Raw genomic sequence first — 17952 nt, 5'->3', positions numbered from 1 at the left:
TCTCTCTGTCTGGCCACAGGACTATGAAGTTGTTGAAGAGGGCGAAGAGAACGAGGAATGGGAGCGAGAGATAAATCAGATGCTGGAGGATGAAGCTGGGATGGAGTGATGGAGGGATGGAAGGAAGAGATGCAAGTGGACACATTCTTGAGAAGGACCATTTCCCTCCATTGAGACATTATACAAGATGTTGGCCCATCAAACTTCAAGAGTCTTGCAGCATGGATAATGTGGACAATGGCTGCTCGTCTTTCACCCGTTTTCACTTCGAAGGTGTAGGAACCACAAACCCTCGGCAGGAGAAATACGATCAGATGTTTCCCTTAGTTTCTTGCACCATAAGTGTACTGATATCGTCAGGTTACATTTGAATTTCCTTTGAGTATGGTGTAGTGAGTGTTCACTATGTGTGAAACCACATGGAGTGACCAACTTTTACATCATTTGTGTATATGTGAGACTGCTGACAGACTGCTAAGAATCACCCAAGAAATGGGACAAATTTTTGATGTAGTATGATGCTTGCTTGGGCTGTATAAAGTCACACACTAGGGCAGAGCTGTGACTCCCAAACTGAGCTAGCTTATACCTTCTCACACAGGTTTCAACCACTACTTCAAAGATAGTAAAAATATATATTTACACTGTACATATGTTTACAGTAATATCTTTGTCAAAGTGCTCACATAAAATCTGTATACTTTTGCAATATTTTTAGGCTTGAGGGGGCAATTTTTTCCCTTGCACTGTTTCCCATCTGTTCAGTGACAAGGGATAAATATGACCGTGGAGTGATGGTACATGTAAGTTACATCCTTTCGATAGCTAGGTTAGGTATAGTGTACACTTTCCCTGATGTCTCATATTGTTTTTGCAAAATAGAGATGCAGCTAATATCATGTGAGCTGCTTGTGGAGATATAGGACACTCGAAACGATCAAATAGCCTCTTGTAAAAGAGCTGGGTAATGTTTTGTTTGTTTGTTTTTTTCAAGAGAATCATATTTCAGTTCAAGCACATGTATAGTATGATGATAGGAGTCATGAAGGTTTGTGAGATGACTGTGGTAGAACGTTTCATATATCTCTTTTATTTCCCTTTCTATAGTCAAGTGAAAAGATGTACAATGCACTGATTTTGTTTTAAGATCCCCTTCAGATCAAAGGTCACTGAACTTTGACTAGGTACCAGCAGTATGTCAGTTTCTGTCCAGAAGCCCACTGTTAATGTAGTCACACGTGAAGGATGTTAGTAAATGGCTAATTTTCAACAGGAAGTCATAGCTTTAGATTGGAATGTCAAAGGATGTTATTGTTTCATAGGGAGGATACAAGAAAATATAAAAATCATTTGCATGAAATGGTCCTATGAAAGATATACATGTAATGTCATTCTTAAAAGTCACTGAAGTTCACGCTAATAATTATGTCATACTTTCAGGCTATTAAAGCTCATTCCCTCTGTTGTGCGATCCACTTCGCATGCCACGATTGGCCATTAGTAGTTAATCATGGAATTTTCAATTAGATCTATGTCTATCACAATCTGCACCACTGGTGAAATCGTGGTCTGAAATGTGGAGTAACCATGATTTTCTTATCAGATCTTGAGGGCAGTTGTGGCAATTGCATTGATCATAGACAATTTTTGAAATGTCTAAAACTTTTCAACGCGATTGCTACAATATGACTGAGCTCAAGATGAGATAAGATCTGATAAGATTTGATATGATCACCACAATTACCCCAAGATTCAGACCACGATTTCAATCGCAGTGCAAATTGTGATACATGTAAAAAGAAACAAGACTTACATGATCAGCTTCTAACGGCCCAACTGGGGCAGATCACCAAATCGCAGGACAGTTGGAACGAGCCATAATTTCAGTTTTGAAAGTCTACTGATGATTTTGTGTAACGTGATGAGCAGTGACAAATTAAGAAATATTTCCGTTACAAAAAGAGGTAAAAACTCAATCCTTTTAGTAGGCGCTGAAGATGAACGAACCTCCGCTACAAAATATAAACAAGGCATCATGCTTATGGCCAAATTTAGCCATTGCATGAAAAGCCGGAAGCAACTTAATAGATTATTTGTTGCAGTCAAGCAAATTGCTCTTAGTATATCATAAGTCTGACTGTCTCATTAAAGGTCCAAAGTTTATGGTACCTTGTGGGCAGAGGTTACAGTCAGAGTGGGTTGCAGTACCGATGTCCGCTTTGTATCATGCATAATTGTGTTAAGTGCATGTGTGTGGGTGTGTGTACATGTACATGTGTATGTGAATGTGTATACATGTAATGTGTGCATTTGTGTGTGTTAGTGTGTGTGAGTGTAAGTGTGTGATATGTGCATATATATTATATCAATGTGTCCGTGTGTGTGTGTGTGTGTGTGTGCCATTAAATGCTTGGAAGGACATTAAACTTACCATGCTGTTCCCTCTTGGAAATCATAGCTATCCAGAGAGCTCTTTCAACTACCATTACTGGTTTTTTTTTATAGCATCAATGCTGGCAGTGGTGACTACCCATTCCCCTTTTCCAGGGGACTCTGAAATTTCATTCCAGTCTTGAGCATACATGGATATTTCTGTGATAATTGTAACTGTTTGTGTATAAGCACTAATACAGCGTAGTTGTCCAAGTCACTGTAATGTGTTGCATTACTCTGCTGTAGTCCAGTATAAGTGTACAAAATTCTGACCCTTGTGTAAAATTTTAATATTTGTTGTTGTACAGACTCAAGCTAAATCTCTGTGGGAAAGTGGACTGTGTACTATTCATTTTGATTGCATTGGAAACTAAATTTATTCATTTTTTTTTTTTAATTTAAACCAATGATTGTGAAGATGTTTCTGTATTACCCCATTTGTACAGTCTACAAGTGAATGTCCCTTCCATGTCATGGTTACAGAATATCATTGCAGTGGAACCCTGTTATAATGAGTTTGGATATAGCAAGATGTCTAATATAATGAGGTAACTTTACAGGTTCCATTCCTTTTTATATTCTTCTATTTTCATCTCAGAAATAAGAAGATACTCAATGTAACAAGGAAATTTCAGTGGTTCCAACTAGCTCGTTATAATGAGGTTCCCCTCTCCTAAAATTTTCTAGGTAGTTTTTGATTATCAATTTTGTGTAAATCCATTTCCTTTACAGTAACATATGTGTGTATTTGTAACCATTTTAATTTAGCTTTTTATCTCTTTATTTCTTGCACTCTCTCAACTTTTTGTTGAGGCAAAAATGAGCATGTAGGACATTGCTCCATTATGATAATATTTGTAGTTACAGTTGAATTGCAGAAAGCTAACAGGTGGGACTGTATTGGGAGAAAAAAAAAAGATATTTGCTGGAAAGGATTGTGATGTTGTTTTGCATGTTTTCCCTTATAAGTTGGTATATGGTATGAAATAGAAAATGGGCTATGAACAGGAGCTTGCATGTCAGTCAGGATACAATGCTGATACAGTGGCTGTATATGAGTTCAAAAAAATAATGATAGATGAGGCTAGTGTCAGATTTGGGGTTATGTGTGTTTACATAGGGGATGCTTGCTTTAATTTCAGCTGAGCAGATTGTGTTCACAGCAACCAACATCAGTGATTTGATTTAAATGTATATCTGTATCCACAGTATTGTCTCCATTTCTAGTTGTATGGTAGGTATTTATTCGAGTGCTGCTTTGCATAGTTACTAAACTTTGGTTGCTCTCCCCCCCCCCCCCCCAAATAAAGGAAGGAACAAGATGTTTATGGAAATTAATGAAAAAACACTAGTAACCAATTTCCTTTAAAAAACATTTAAACTCTGATGTATATTTTACATTGATTTTGATTATAGTTTGAGCTTTTGTCAAAAATCATAATGTCCACAAGTTGGTTGCATGATGTATCATGATAAAACCTGCTCTCAATATATTTATGAACATAACTGACAAAGAAGATGCATTACTAGTCTAGATTAACATTTCTCGTGCTGTCCAGCGTTAGTCACCTCCACTGTCAGTCAATCGCATGACGTAGTATTGCTCTCCATGGGTAATTTGTATTCGTCTATGGGTGTCGGTTTGTGACAGATTGCTTCTAGTCGTGGTCATGTAAATAATCTCAATCAGGCAGGAAATCTATCATGTGGTGAATTCTCGTTGCCCTGTCACCTGTCAGAGAAATTATGCGTTGAAATCAAGAATGAATCTAAATTGTACGTGTAGATATAAAGATACATATAATATAGCTGTTCGAATGGCTCAAACCAGCTGTCGTAATAAACATAACAATTTGCTGAAACCTTTCTCTCGGAGTATGTCTGTATACAACGTTGGTGCGGGAAAGGTGTGTTTTCATGTTGATGTACAGTGTTGCCGATTGAAAGGAAACCAGAGCTCAGATATGAAGGTGGATATGAGTGAAGGCAGCAATGTATCACATCAGGAAAAGTTTGAGGAAAATTGAACAATTGATTCAAAAGTTACAAATTTCTAAACTTTTAGTGCTGTCATCACTTGATAAGGAAAGTACTGCATGACGTCATTATGGATGACAATATAAAGAATGTACCAAGAAAATTCAACATATTTTCACTTTTCTAGCACAAGAAAAGAGCACTTGACTTACCTCTTTCAGAAAGCTAACATATACGTTTATGTCAGTAACAAGTCGATGGAATGATACTTTTCAATGAATTGAAATTTTATGGAATTTTCCTTTTATATTATAGTGTCCAGAATGACGTCATGAAGTGTCGTGATATCATTATCCAGCAATGACGACACCGAAACTTTAAAGATTAAAACTATTGACTCGATGGTCCGATTTTCCTAAAACTTTCACTGATGTGTTATACTGATATTGCTTTCTCTCAATTCGCATTTTTATTTGGGTTTTGGTTTCCTTTAAGTAGCTGTGATTTGAATGCCGTAGGGCTGCATACCTTTGTGTGTACATGAGAGATAGGTGAAGACAGTGTGTACAAAGAATAACTGTTCTTGTGATGAACGCAAACTGAAAACAATAATTCACGTTTTATTGTTTCTTTTATATCATTTATTTTGCCCTGACTGAAATAAAAGGAAGTAAAATGGAACGCTCCACAGCTCTTTGAAAACTTCAGTGAAATCAGAGAAAAGGATGAACAAAAAAAAAATATATATATATTTGAATACCGTTAAATTCCTATGTAATGAGATCATAATTTACAGGCTTGAACAAGTGGACTTAAATGAAGCTGTATGTTTGTTCTGTCACTATCGTCACACTTAATTATTGCACAGCAACCTGTTCTTTACAACATATTTTGACATTTTTGACCATCTTCTTGTGGAATGGCAACAATGATAGAAATATGAGGAGTTTAAAAAAGCACGTTATACATCATAGATCATACTCCTAGATGCAATTATGTCGAACAGTAATTATTTATTAAGTTAATGCGATGAGTGTCTACCGAAATAATGAACAGAGTGTATCTCGCCATGGAGGAATTTAAAATTCGATGTGCGTTGAAATTAAATATGTTACCATGGCAACTCTAATTGGTCTTCGTGTGTGTGTGTGTGTGTGTGTGTGTGTGTGTGTGTGTGTGTGTGTCCCTTATCTGGTCCATGGGTGTCCATTCTGGTCCATGTATGCTCGTGTACATTGTACATTATACTCTGTACAAAGCTACACAAATAGCATCGATATAAGTTTGCCTGTCGATCGTTTATGAATGTACTTCACATCAAGTACGTTGCAATTGTACCGTTCTTGGTCTTGTTTTTGTGAGGTTTATCTCATTGCATGAGATAAATGAAAGGAGTAAAAACATTATGAATTCAGAGATCGCGGCCTAAAGATTTAAAAAAAAAAATATGAAGCTGTCGGCGCTATGAAAATATTGGTTTTCCCGGCCATTTTCATTCTTTTGTCATTCAATTTCATATTAGAAGCATTCATTTTCGTCAAATTTGCTCGGGGCATCGAAATACCGTCATTCAAAGTCGTTTTTCTTCATTCATTTTTTATTGACAAATTCGGGACAACTGATTTCGCAATTACGCCTGTCATCGAATGCGTATACATTTTCGGCAATGGTTTTTCAACTTCATCTCCACCTGTCGCCAGTTCTTTCCGAGTATTCAAATTCGCATATGGGGTAAACAAGTTCGTTTAAACCTGTCCATTAAAAAGTACATAACTTGCACTACGTTTTAAATTGAATGCTATTATAATGTCTACATGTGGGTGACGCATGATGCTGCTGCAAACATGAAATAAGTGTGTACATTTAAATGAAGGTCGCAAGTCAATTTCAGGTTATAAACACAACATGATCTAATTAATAAAGATGTAAATTAGAGATAAAGAAAGCCATGTGTGATGACATGACGAAATGAGGATTTTATATACTCATGAAGTTTACCTAACATGTTAAGCAAAAAAAAAAAAAAAAAAACCTGAATGTTCAAATAAACAGTGCTGATTATGATGATGAAACTTAACATAAAAAATAAAAGCCACATTAATGATCAGCTTTGCAATAATTACTCCTGCTTCTTTTAGGCCTACGTGTATTACGAAATTTGAATGTTCAATATGTTTAAATATCGCTTGCTCAAAAACGGAATTGAAACTGTTTTTAGTGCTTATCGAGCCCATCGTACTATTTTAAATACACAAACTTGGAATTCCATGGCCAAACACGAAATTGAATGCTTACATCCGCTCGAGTTTGAACATGTGACCACTGATTTGGGTGCCTAATAAAAAAAATTGAAGGCATTAAACATAACATCGTTTGACGAAAGTCACTTCACCCCGCTTCAAACATACGAATTTGAATGCACATAAAATAAATGTGAATAACAATTTAACAAAATTGGCCGGGAAAACCTTTAATTATACTTTTTTTATAACGTACAGCATTAAGATCATAATTCAACAAAAACAACAACAACAAAGTCTACACCTCACCAGCGTAATAGAGCATTCCATATAGCACAGTAAACATCTGTTGTCGACTTGAACATGAAAATGAATTTATATTGGTCATTAAGAGTTGATTACTCATAGGGTTTAGTTGCCTCTCTGTATGTAATAAGCAGCTCTCATTATCCGTAATATACATACCTGCACCACAGCCACATTTTAAACAGGACACGTGAAAACCAATAATCTAATTGATTTCCTTCCTTTACAAGAGCTCTGATGTGAAACCACCATTAATATCATTATAGCGCTATTTTATTGCAAGCTACGCTGCTGCTTTTCCCCAATAGATAACTATTTACTATTGAAAATATTTAAAATCATTAAAGATATCAATGAAATGATGCCCTCATCAATATGCAACGTACCAAGAATGGCATGCAGCCTAACAGCAGTCGGAAAAATACACCGAAATAAGAATTTTGCAATTATGATAATGGTCTTAATAACCCAGGGTATAGATTCGTCTAATACGCGCCCCCCCTGCAAGGGGGGGGGGGGGGGGGGGGGGGGGGCATTTCATGCAGCATTTTGTCCGACAACTTTGTCGGACAAATTTCCTGTCAGCCAATCAGATGCAAGGATTTTCGTACTGAGCTTGTAACAGTTTGTCAGAAAAATACTAGTATCCGACCAAAACGCTTCATGAAAAGCTCCCCTGTATGGTGAACAAGAGGGCCACCATGCCCTCTGGTTCACAAAAGTAAATAAACTTCAAAAGAAAGAGAAAAGTATTTTCCTACACAACTATAGAAAAATGACCAAAAAGAAAAATGGGTATAAGAAACATTTACATAACGGGCGCCTATACAATGCCAAAGAGAGGATCCTCTCCGCGTCCAAGTTGAAAATCTAAGAGATGGCTTAGATTAAAATCATCCAAAAAATAGCAGAAAGTGACGCTATCGAAACCGAATTCAAACGAGAAAGTTACAGGAAAAATGATTAATCTGGCATCGTCTTTATTTAACATTCAAAGTTTCGGTGCCGTTATAAACCTACAACATTTTTATGCGTCACGCATGAACAACGGTATACGGCCCTATAAAGAAAATAGTAACACTGGATTTAGCATTATAATAATATGCAACTTTCTAGCCGCAATAATCATAACATAACAAGTCGAGGGAAAGCGTATAAACGTTTCGTAAGAAACTTAGGCCTATTGCTGTAAAGATAGTCTTCTCTTCCAGCGATGAAGATACCGAAACTTTAAAAATTCATAACTTTTCAAAACGGACTGTCTGATTTTCCTCAAACTTCGCTGATGTTTTTCACTATAATTGATATATATATATATATATATATATATATATATATATGTATATATTTTGTTCATTTCACTCAATAGGCCTATGTTCAGGGTTCATTCCCCTTAGAGAACCTTTTACCTCTTCTGTACTTTGCATATGTGACCATGAACAAAGCCATTTTGTTAAAAGGGCGTAATGCAAAACTATTCTTCCTTTACTCATTTTAATATCCGATTTCATTGAAACTTAATTGAGATCTCCTACATGATTGATCGTGGAGTTGCGATGTACATGAAAGTTGAGAGCTCATGCAAAGTGTATTCTCGCAAAGACTGATTATGAACACTGCTGGATTCTATCATCATCGCTTCAACACGCTAATTTAAACTCCAAGCAATTGCTGAACTACAGTCAGACGTACTACTCCAAACCCTAGGCCCTCACCACGAGGAAAATCGTTGAAAAAGACCAACGGCATTGACCTCAAACGAATCATATTAAATGCAAATAGAGTGCATGCCTACTTCGCATTTATTACTCGACATGTGTAAATACAACGGTCGGGCTGTTCCGTTACACAAAGTAGAGGGACTAGCTACACACACAATGTAATGTAGCAAGGGCGAGAGTCGGACGTGCCGTGTGCACAATTTGAGTGCGTAGTCTTCGTTGTTTACAGGCAGCTCTATGCAAATTCTAGCCTTACGTCATTGTAGACCAATGATAAAGGGCAACTTATACTGAGGAAGTCGCCATGACCAATCGTGAAGTGAAATTCATTTATGCTAATAAGCCATCCGGGCACGCAAGACACACCTCCGCTGAGTCGCCCGCGGATCCGGATCACAACAATCACATCAAAGCGTGAAACCAACCTCATGTGCTCTTGTTTACCTCAAGAATTTATTTTGATTTCTGGACCGAGGAAAGCGAGCTCTGTTATCATATCATTCGGATTAGTATCGTCCATGTGACAATGCCGAAACCATGCCCGTTTTCTCGGGACGAAAAGCAGCGTCGGGCGGACCAATTTCGTCAGCAAAGTCGAAGAACAGCTGGACGAACATGACGGCGGAGGGGGAGGGCGAGGTAAACAACAACGAGAACGAACAGCCATGTTGTGTGCCACTGGGCTGTAACGAAGGAGAATGCGTGCACATTGACGACCCAGACGACTGCCAAAAAGTCGTTTGTAACAACCCGGAATGTACTCAAGGGCAGTTTATGCACAAGACATGTTTCGAGGCATGGGAGGATGAAGTTCTCACTTATTTACGATCCTCCGGACGTGCTCGCAGCTGGTCAGAGAAACAGAGGCGACAGAATTTGTGGACAAAGAAAGGCTACGACTTAGCGTGGAAAGCATGCTCGTGCAAGTGTAGCAAGGGGCATTTGCGGAAAGACCTTGAGTGGATTCCGCCGAAGCTTCCCGAGGGTGCAGCTGGAGAAAATGCTCAGCAGCGCAGACATCGGCGTCGTAAGAAGTCAAACGAGAAACCTAGCATCGGTCGGGCTAACTCCATCAGCTCTGGAAATGGAAATGGGAATGGTAATGGTCATGGAAATGGTCATGGCAATGGTCATGGTAGGCTGCGCCATGCATCAGCTTCCTCAACAGCGTCTACGGAAAGTAACCACACCCCACCGCCTAGCCCAGGGACTTATCATCAATCCAGTAGCAAGAATCAGACACCTCGCTTTCCAACGCCGTCTATCGTGGCTTCATCGTCCACTTCGTCAGCTGTAGGCATGAGTGCCAGCTCAAGCAGCACATGTGCCGTGGCATCAGTGACATCCACCACAGCGGTTGTTTCCAGCACACCGTCATCTCTGTCGAGCAACATCATCCCCCCATCCCACACTCAGAGCCAGAGTCATGACAGCTGGAAGCGACAGCCAAGTGGCAGTGGCGGGAAAAATCAGAATCAACCACATCACTATGTACCACCGATGCCACAGCAGTACCCTTCATTATCATCGCACCATGATTGCCATGGCCACGGCCCACCCATGAATGTGCCCCACCACCAGGGCAGGCAGCCACCGGGTACCCTGCCAAACCGCCCATCCCAGTACCACCATGGCACTCCTCCAGACTTCCGGGTCCAGAATGATAATAAGGCCCCCAGCACACAGGGCTTCAATGCAAATTTCTTCAGTCACTCTTACTGGAATCCCAACGATTCCATGTCCCAGGTGAATAATGCTGGTGCTAGCAGCGGAGGGAACCGTGGATTTCTCCCGAGAATGGATCTGTCTGCTTTCTACCAGGTCCTCCCAGCCCACAAGCTCAACTCCTACCATATAAAGATGGAGGAAGACAGCCAGCCAGAGTCGGAGGAGATACGCTCATTTATATTTGCAACGCTGAATGCGCACAACACCCGCGTGATTCCATGCTCGGTCTGTACCAGGAAGTTGCCAGTCTTTGATCGCTATCCGCTCATCGATGGTACCTTCTACCTCACACCCCGACAGGGAGATGGAGGCAAGGGGTTGCAAGTGGGTCCACCAGGATCCCAGTACCTCAACGCCGTCTGCATGCAGTGCTTAGAGGGTGTGCAACGCATCGTTTGTCGTATATGCAAGTCTCGCTGGGATGGGAGCCACCACCAGCTGGGCACGCTCTACTCCTACGACATCTTTGTACAGCATATTAATGTATGTTGAGGTGGCAGCAAGACCGATCTGAACTCTCTCGAGCCTGATGCGGTTATTTACTTCTTGACTTTTTGTTTCAGTTTCGGATTGTAAAGTATGTATACTGTATCTATAAGATGCATTTTGGATGCAACAGACTTTATCCAGAATGAGGAACAAATGTTCTTGCTTGTGTATTGAATATCATATTTGTTTACAATGTCTGCCATTTTATTGATGGTCATAATATGCCTTTGGGCACTGCTCAGCCACTAAGAAATTTCTTGTGGACAGATTATTTTGTTACACTGGCATTGACCTTGGCTCTGTGGCATTAGACTTGGCAATTGATTGTAACACTGTACTTGTATCATAAATTGATGCATTAGAATTTTGGGGCTACTGTTGCTTACTTGTACTTGCTGAGGATTGCACAAAAAAAAAAGTGCTTGAGAAGCTCTGGGAATGCCCATTGGCATTGTTACGACCTAATTTTTATCTTAATTTGCATATTCGGTATTGTAGATAAGTAGAAGGAAGAATTTATATGAAGTTATGCTTCATTGTGAGAACTTGTCGAGCGGAAAGAAGACAAAAATGAGGTAAAAATATAAGTTTGTATTGTACATATTTTGCCCAACTTTGGACTTTTATAAACATGAGCTGTACTTGCGATACAGATAATTTGTTTTAAAACTGACGGTAAATCATCTTACTCGTAGGAAGTGTAGAAAGTTTAACACTGTCCATACAGTGATTAGGGATTGGTTGTAATTTTCCTTCTTAAGTGAAAAAAAGAATGTTCAGGTTTTATTGCCTTTAATATGTCGGAAGTTTAGGATGTATCTCATTTTTCCCCTCTTTGCTGGAAGAGAAGAATATGCTGAAATTTGTTTACATTTTAAGGTAAATTATGAGGATGGTATGCTGCTAAAAGTTAAAGAGATTCCAAGAGAAATATTTAGAGACAGAGAAAACTAGGGACAGGATGTGAGGAGTTCACAGTGTGATTTCTCTGAAGAAATCTAGTTTTTACTTAGCACAATGCACAATGACATTTTGTTGTTCAGATGTAATTCTCATATATATATTTAAAACCTTTTTTTTTCTGAAATTTTCTACTGAGCCCTCTGCAATGGCAAAATGTGCATATTTAATTGAGAGGGTGGATGGATGTTACGAGGTACACTTTGGAATTTTTATAGTTCTAAAACAATAGAGTTGGACAAAAAGTAACGTACTTACTATTGTAGATTTAATACCGGAATGATCATCAAATGCTTTTCGCAAACTTCATGAGAAGGCCAAGGCTATGCAGTGGTAGACAACACAGTTGAATGCATGTAAGACTTCATGAACAAGAGTAGACTTTTTTGACCAAATTCCCAATCTCCAATTCATGTAACCATGGTTTTTTGGAATAGTGCTATCAAGTTGTCATTAATAGCTTCTGGACTAGAATGTGATTGTTAATTGAAATTTCTCAGAACTTAATATCAGTGGTTACAAGATGTGTAATACATTGCATGGGACATATCAAACTTGATAACAATGTAAAAAAAAAATTGCTGTGTTCTCCTTTCAAATACTACACTGTACCTTGTCAAAATTTGTCGTATTATATGTATGTTTGTGGCATTTGCCATTTAATAGAAATCGTATCAGACAAGGTGTTTGCTGTCACAGCTGTACGAGAAGTGGGCGTGAGAATCATTCATACCGGTGTATGATCATAATTACAATTACATGTATACATCACCCTTGTTGCTGTGCATGCATTAGAGCTACACTCTGGCATGTGCCAACTTGTTGGACACAGACCATACACTGCACTTGAGCTATCTGGGCAGTATGTTTAGATGCACTGCTGTATGCACTTGTAATCATTCCTTGCCGCAGATTAGTTTGTGCATGATGTGTAGTTGCAAAACGTAGCAGAGTAATGGAACAATATTGCACTACACTGTATGTGAGCCAAACTGTGTATGTTGTCATACACTGCATGTTAATCTGTATGCAGATAGCACGACAACAACTTTGTTCAGATATTTGATGATGTGGGATTTTAGTCTGTATGTCAGTGATAGATGCAGTTGCATTTTGTTTTGTTTTGTTTTTAACTGTACCCTTCTCACCTTACTCATAATAATTCTACATATTTTTACAAAGATAAGGGACTGCTATTGACCTCCATCCAGTATTCATTTATAGTTTTAAATTAATTACCGGTATTCAATAATTTAAGGATTCAGGCTTGTATGGAATTGAGGGTCTTCACTGACTCCCACCACCCCCCCCCCCCCCCCCCATTTATTATTTTTTTCTTTTTGTAGTATAGTAATTGTAATTATTATTATTTGTATCTTTGCCAGTTGCTTCACCAGAACTAATGAAAGAGCATGACCAGGGAGCACAAAGAACATTGTCACTCTATGGATAGATGTAAAAATAGATGTATTTTAAGTGTACATGTAAGCCCTACTGGAAAGAAGTCATTGAGGGTCTGGAACAATTTCAAGCAAATCTGACAAAAACAAAACAAAACAAAACAAATCAAAATGCATTTCTTTTGGATCATGGTCATTGAACTCAACAGTTAGCACTTCAGTTTTAAGGAGCGGGGTGGGGACCTCCCAAAAAGGGAACAAGAGATATCAAAGGAATTTTCGATGCCATTGCTTCTGATTGCAAAAAAGAAAAGAAAAGAAAAGTTAATTCCTTGTGGTAAATGACCAGTAGCAAATAAGTAGAACTAGATTAGCACTTGTGGATTGTTACTGGTGCAGCCAGCCATATGACAGACAGAGAGAGACACACACAGCAGAGAATGATTTGTGGTGGTCCTTTCATTGCCATTGTTACTAGCATTATTATTTCCTCCTTTTTTTTGGGGGGGGGGGGGGAGAGGTTAGCCATTCACCAGCTGATTAGGCCTTGACCCATGGAAATCTGAGAGGGAACAATTGTTAATCCTCAGACACAGCATGCACAGTGTTTTGTTTTGTTTTCTTCCTTGAGTACCTTTTTTTTTATTAGGTGAGTCAACTTAAGAAATCTATGTATCAGCCAGACAGTAGGAACACTTGATGTGAAAGAGTGATGATTCAGAGGACGTATTACACAGTTCGATGGAATACTGTAAAAGTGGATATTTTCGCACGACTAATTTTTCGCGCTTGGCTGGGTAAGAAGAGTTTTGCGTGTCTTTAATTCCGTGGAATCAAGACGTCAACTACTGGAAGGTATGGCAAGCAAAAATGATATTCGCGTGCTTTTATTTTTGCGCTAGTTTCTGGTTGTGCGAAAATTTCAACACCAAGAAAATTTCCACTTTTACAGTAGACTGGATTTGTGAGATGTGAGATATTGCCATGTGATTTTGCAAAAGTGGACTTACAAAGTTTGCATGTTGATGGACATGAAGTATTTTTGACAATTCTTTTTGTTTCTTTTTTTCTTAACATCTGCAATTTCATAGATGGGTGCTTTTATTAATGTTTTTAAGAGCTATTATTATTCCATGACTATTGGATGAATAAAAAATACAATAGTGACAGTGTATCATTCTGTTATAGAGCATCATGAGAATAGGTGGAACACAGAATTGTTTGACTTCAGGATTTTTGACATCAAGGGGAGTGTTACAAATGTAGCAAACACTCAATTAAATGCTAGTGAGAAATAAAAGTTAATTGGAATGAAAAGAAGCAGATTGCCTGTACTCCTTGTGGGATGTAATTAAAAGTGTAGACATTGATTAATTTGAGAGAACCTACTAGCATAAGTTTGCTTTGTTTTGACCCTCATTTTCTGCCTGTTTGAGCATGCATATTACCCACTGCATTCATTTTGCATTTTGAAAGTTTTTTCTTTATCAAATTTACCTTTTTGACAAAATAGAAGTGCATTTTGTATGTTTGTACATACAGTGTATAGTACAATATCACACACCCAGGGGCTCGAGCAGGTGTTGGTGTAAATTTCAGTGAAGAGGTTGTCAGTAAGTAATCTTCAGGAGAAAATTTATGTTAAAACCAAAGGAAGGGTAATTTAGAAGAGGTACTGTAACTTTGTACATGTATGTGGTTACACACAGAGTCATTGGATGCATGCAGGAGCCACATTCACAGGATTGAATGTTCCTGGAAGTAGTTAATTAGTTAATCATCTTTTTCATTTTCAAGTGAGTGAAAAGTGAACTCCTTTAACAGGAGAGGTTGACACTGAAGGTTTGTGATGAATTGAAACAGTAGCAGCAAATGTAAAGAGTATTCTAAGAAATGTTATTTCTTTGTGATTGTTACATTGTGCTACAGGGTGGCTTCTTGCATAGTTTGAGTCTTGAAAAAGGAGATTTTTCATGTGATCAAATCACAGAATATATGCACCCTCAAAACGTGTACTGTATGTAGTTTTGGTGCCTAAAGTTGTTGATTTTGGCATTGCCCATTCTTTCCTAATGAAGTGCATTAGCAAAGTGTATGAAGAAAAAAAGAGGAAGAAGAAGGAGAAGGAGAAGAAGATGAAAACATTGTTGATGGTCATTTGAAAGCACCGAGAAAGAATTAGATTTTTTGGGACCGGAAGATGACATTTTCTTCACAAACAAAAATGATTATGTCGGTGATTTGAGGTGATGGAATACATGTATACCGTGCCCAGGCTTTTTTTTTCTTTTTTCTTTTTAAGATGTGATGAATCATTTCATCATGACAAAAGAAACCAGAGTGTGCAGTCATTTTTGTGGTCCTCCCATTTTCCCCAATCAATGAATACTGTACAAACAAACCCTGTAGCTGTGCATTGAAATCACACGTGTGCTTTTACATGCAATTTGAAATCTTATGCTACAGTTGTATGTGCTTTGGCTGTTTCTTTGAACATGATTAGGAATGGCAAGGCACGTGGCCGTACTGTACTGTATGTACATGTACAGATCTGTAAGATTTTGTAAAATTGAAAGTGACGATGTGATGTAAAGATTTGAATGTACAAATGAATAGGCTTTCATCAGTAATTGGATTTCTGCATTGCTCACCAGCAATGTTTCTGTTTGCTTGATGTGTAGGGTATTCTACATTGCATCCATGCTGTGAAGAATGAATGCTTGACACCCTCTCCTTTCTTGGTACTCGAGGGGGCCTTACCATGTGTAGTGGGATACATAGCATTGTGAGATTCAGCATCTAATACTAACCAAGGTTTGAATGATTATGTAATGTACAAATGTTTTATCAATTGGCCATGATGCATTCTGCAGGCCTTGGTGTTTGATTTAAAGACAGACACAAGAGACCCAAACATTGCTAAAATTTGAGGAATAGTAGACATTTGTTCCTTTGATGTTTTTGTTGATTATGAAAGGACTATTTTTGTCAGCATTATTCAGTTTTTTTTCACCTCTGGAATATCTATTTTTCTTTGGTATTTGTTATTTGTGTGTGCAAGTTCATGTCATGAACATGTATCACATTCTCTGTTTTTAAGTGCAGAAGTATTTTGGATCAGCAAGGTATGGTGTACATTAGTTGTATGCCCTAATGGAAACAGTAAAGGTATTTCTTGGTATTTCTTGTGTTGTAGCCTTGAATGAACTGCAGTACAAGTATGAGAAACAGACAAATGTTCCAAGGAATGTAGGTGGACCAGTATAAAGTGCAGATGTACATGTACTTGTATGTACATTTGTATATTGCACGAGTACATTGTATGTACTGTACATGCATGGGAACGAATTTTTTGATTGTTTCAGCTGATACACTTGTACAGTATGTAGAAGTTCTGATACAATGTACGAGTTTTCAAGAATCCACTGCAAGACTTACAAAGTTTGAGCTTGATTTTGATACATAATGTGTTATGTACAATACAATGTGTGAAAATACAGTGGACTATGCGGTTAGACTCGACTATGGACAAGGTGATGCTATTCTCTATTGTGGAGTTTGTTGTTGTGTTGCCTTGTCATAAATCATCAGTGTACTATATATCATGTTCAGTTTGACATGAATAGTTGAAGCATCTGTTTTCGTTCCTTAGTTTTGTTTTGTTTTGTGTTTTCTCAAAGTGTCCTGGACTTTGACAGTCATTGTAGACTTTGTGTTTTGTTTGACATCGTACATATCAAATACTTTGAGAAAAAAAAATGGAAATAAAAAAGAGGATTTATATGGTCAATTAGTCTCTGCCAGTGTGTGATGTATAAAGTCTGAGTAAATACACAGATCTGCAGTGTACATTGTATGTGAAATTGTGAACAGAAGTATCATAAGGCTGCTATTTTACCAAGGTATACCGTATACTTCAGTCCAGTGGGATGAGAAAATGAGATGATAAAATGTTGACAGACTGATAGTGATTTGGACCTTTAATTCTAAGATGACTATGGAGTTTGATGTTAGAATAGCTGTGATAATGGTAATGATAGAAAGAAGCTATCATTATTCTAGTCAGTGAGTGGTGAAAAAAGTATACACTATAGGCCTATCATACTGGTACTGTAAGAGACAATTCTCAAGGAACTGGTTGAAATATTGTAGTGACACCTGAAATATGAATTGTTGATTAACCTCCTGACAGACCCCTTGGTTGAACTGACAGTTGCTTTCAGAAGGTGAGGAAATGAAATAAGAAATATTATTTTTGGCACTAATTGTAATAAAACAAAGCTGACTTAAAAGTGTGTGTGTGTGTGTGTGTGTGTGTGTGCCGAATACTTTTTATAGAGATTTCAGGCCCTTGAAAAACTCTTTGGTATTAAAGCAGGTATAGTGCAAAATCAAAAGGAATTGTGAAAGGGGCAATTAAAGTACAGGAAAGGTAAGAAATTGATGTGAAATATTTTGCTTTAAGAATTCGAACAATGATGATTGTCACATTAAAGTGGAAGTCTTCCCAAATATATTGGATTTAATGAAGACAGCAATATTAGTACATGTAGAACACATCAGTGAAAGTTTGAGGAAAATTGGATTCTCTTCAAAAGTCATGAATTTGTAAAATCTCAGTGCCACTACGACTGGATGACATGACTACAACAGGTTGTGACATCACACCAGAACAATATAAAGGAAGATATCAATATC

The 17952-nt window shown here is 38.0% G+C and overlaps 1 protein-coding gene and 1 pseudogene across 1 annotated transcript in view; both read left to right on the top strand.

Annotated features, from left to right (window-relative positions):
• The window catches only part of LOC139713631 (synapse-associated protein 1-like), a 35126-nt gene extending 31395 nt beyond the window's left edge, over positions 1-3731 (top strand). The window contains exon 9 of the mRNA XM_071625339.1: positions 20-3731. Within this exon, the coding sequence (XP_071481440.1) occupies positions 20-109 (90 nt within the window). The 3' untranslated portion in view covers positions 110-3731. The remainder of the gene's footprint in view (positions 1-19) is intronic.
• A 5472-nt stretch (positions 3732-9203) lies between these two features.
• LOC139713628 (headcase protein homolog) lies at positions 9204-10897 on the top strand (annotated as a pseudogene).
• The last annotated feature ends 7055 nt before the right edge of the window (positions 10898-17952 follow it).

This window comes from Diadema antillarum, unplaced genomic scaffold (genome assembly GCF_040938485.1).
Source record: "Diadema antillarum isolate AM-2024a unplaced genomic scaffold, OU_Dant_1.0 seq00002018_RagTag, whole genome shotgun sequence".
Lineage (NCBI taxonomy): Eukaryota > Metazoa > Echinodermata > Echinoidea > Diadematoida > Diadematidae > Diadema > Diadema antillarum.
The sequence above is the reverse complement of the archived record's forward strand: the minus strand, read 5'-3'. Positions and strand labels throughout refer to the sequence as shown.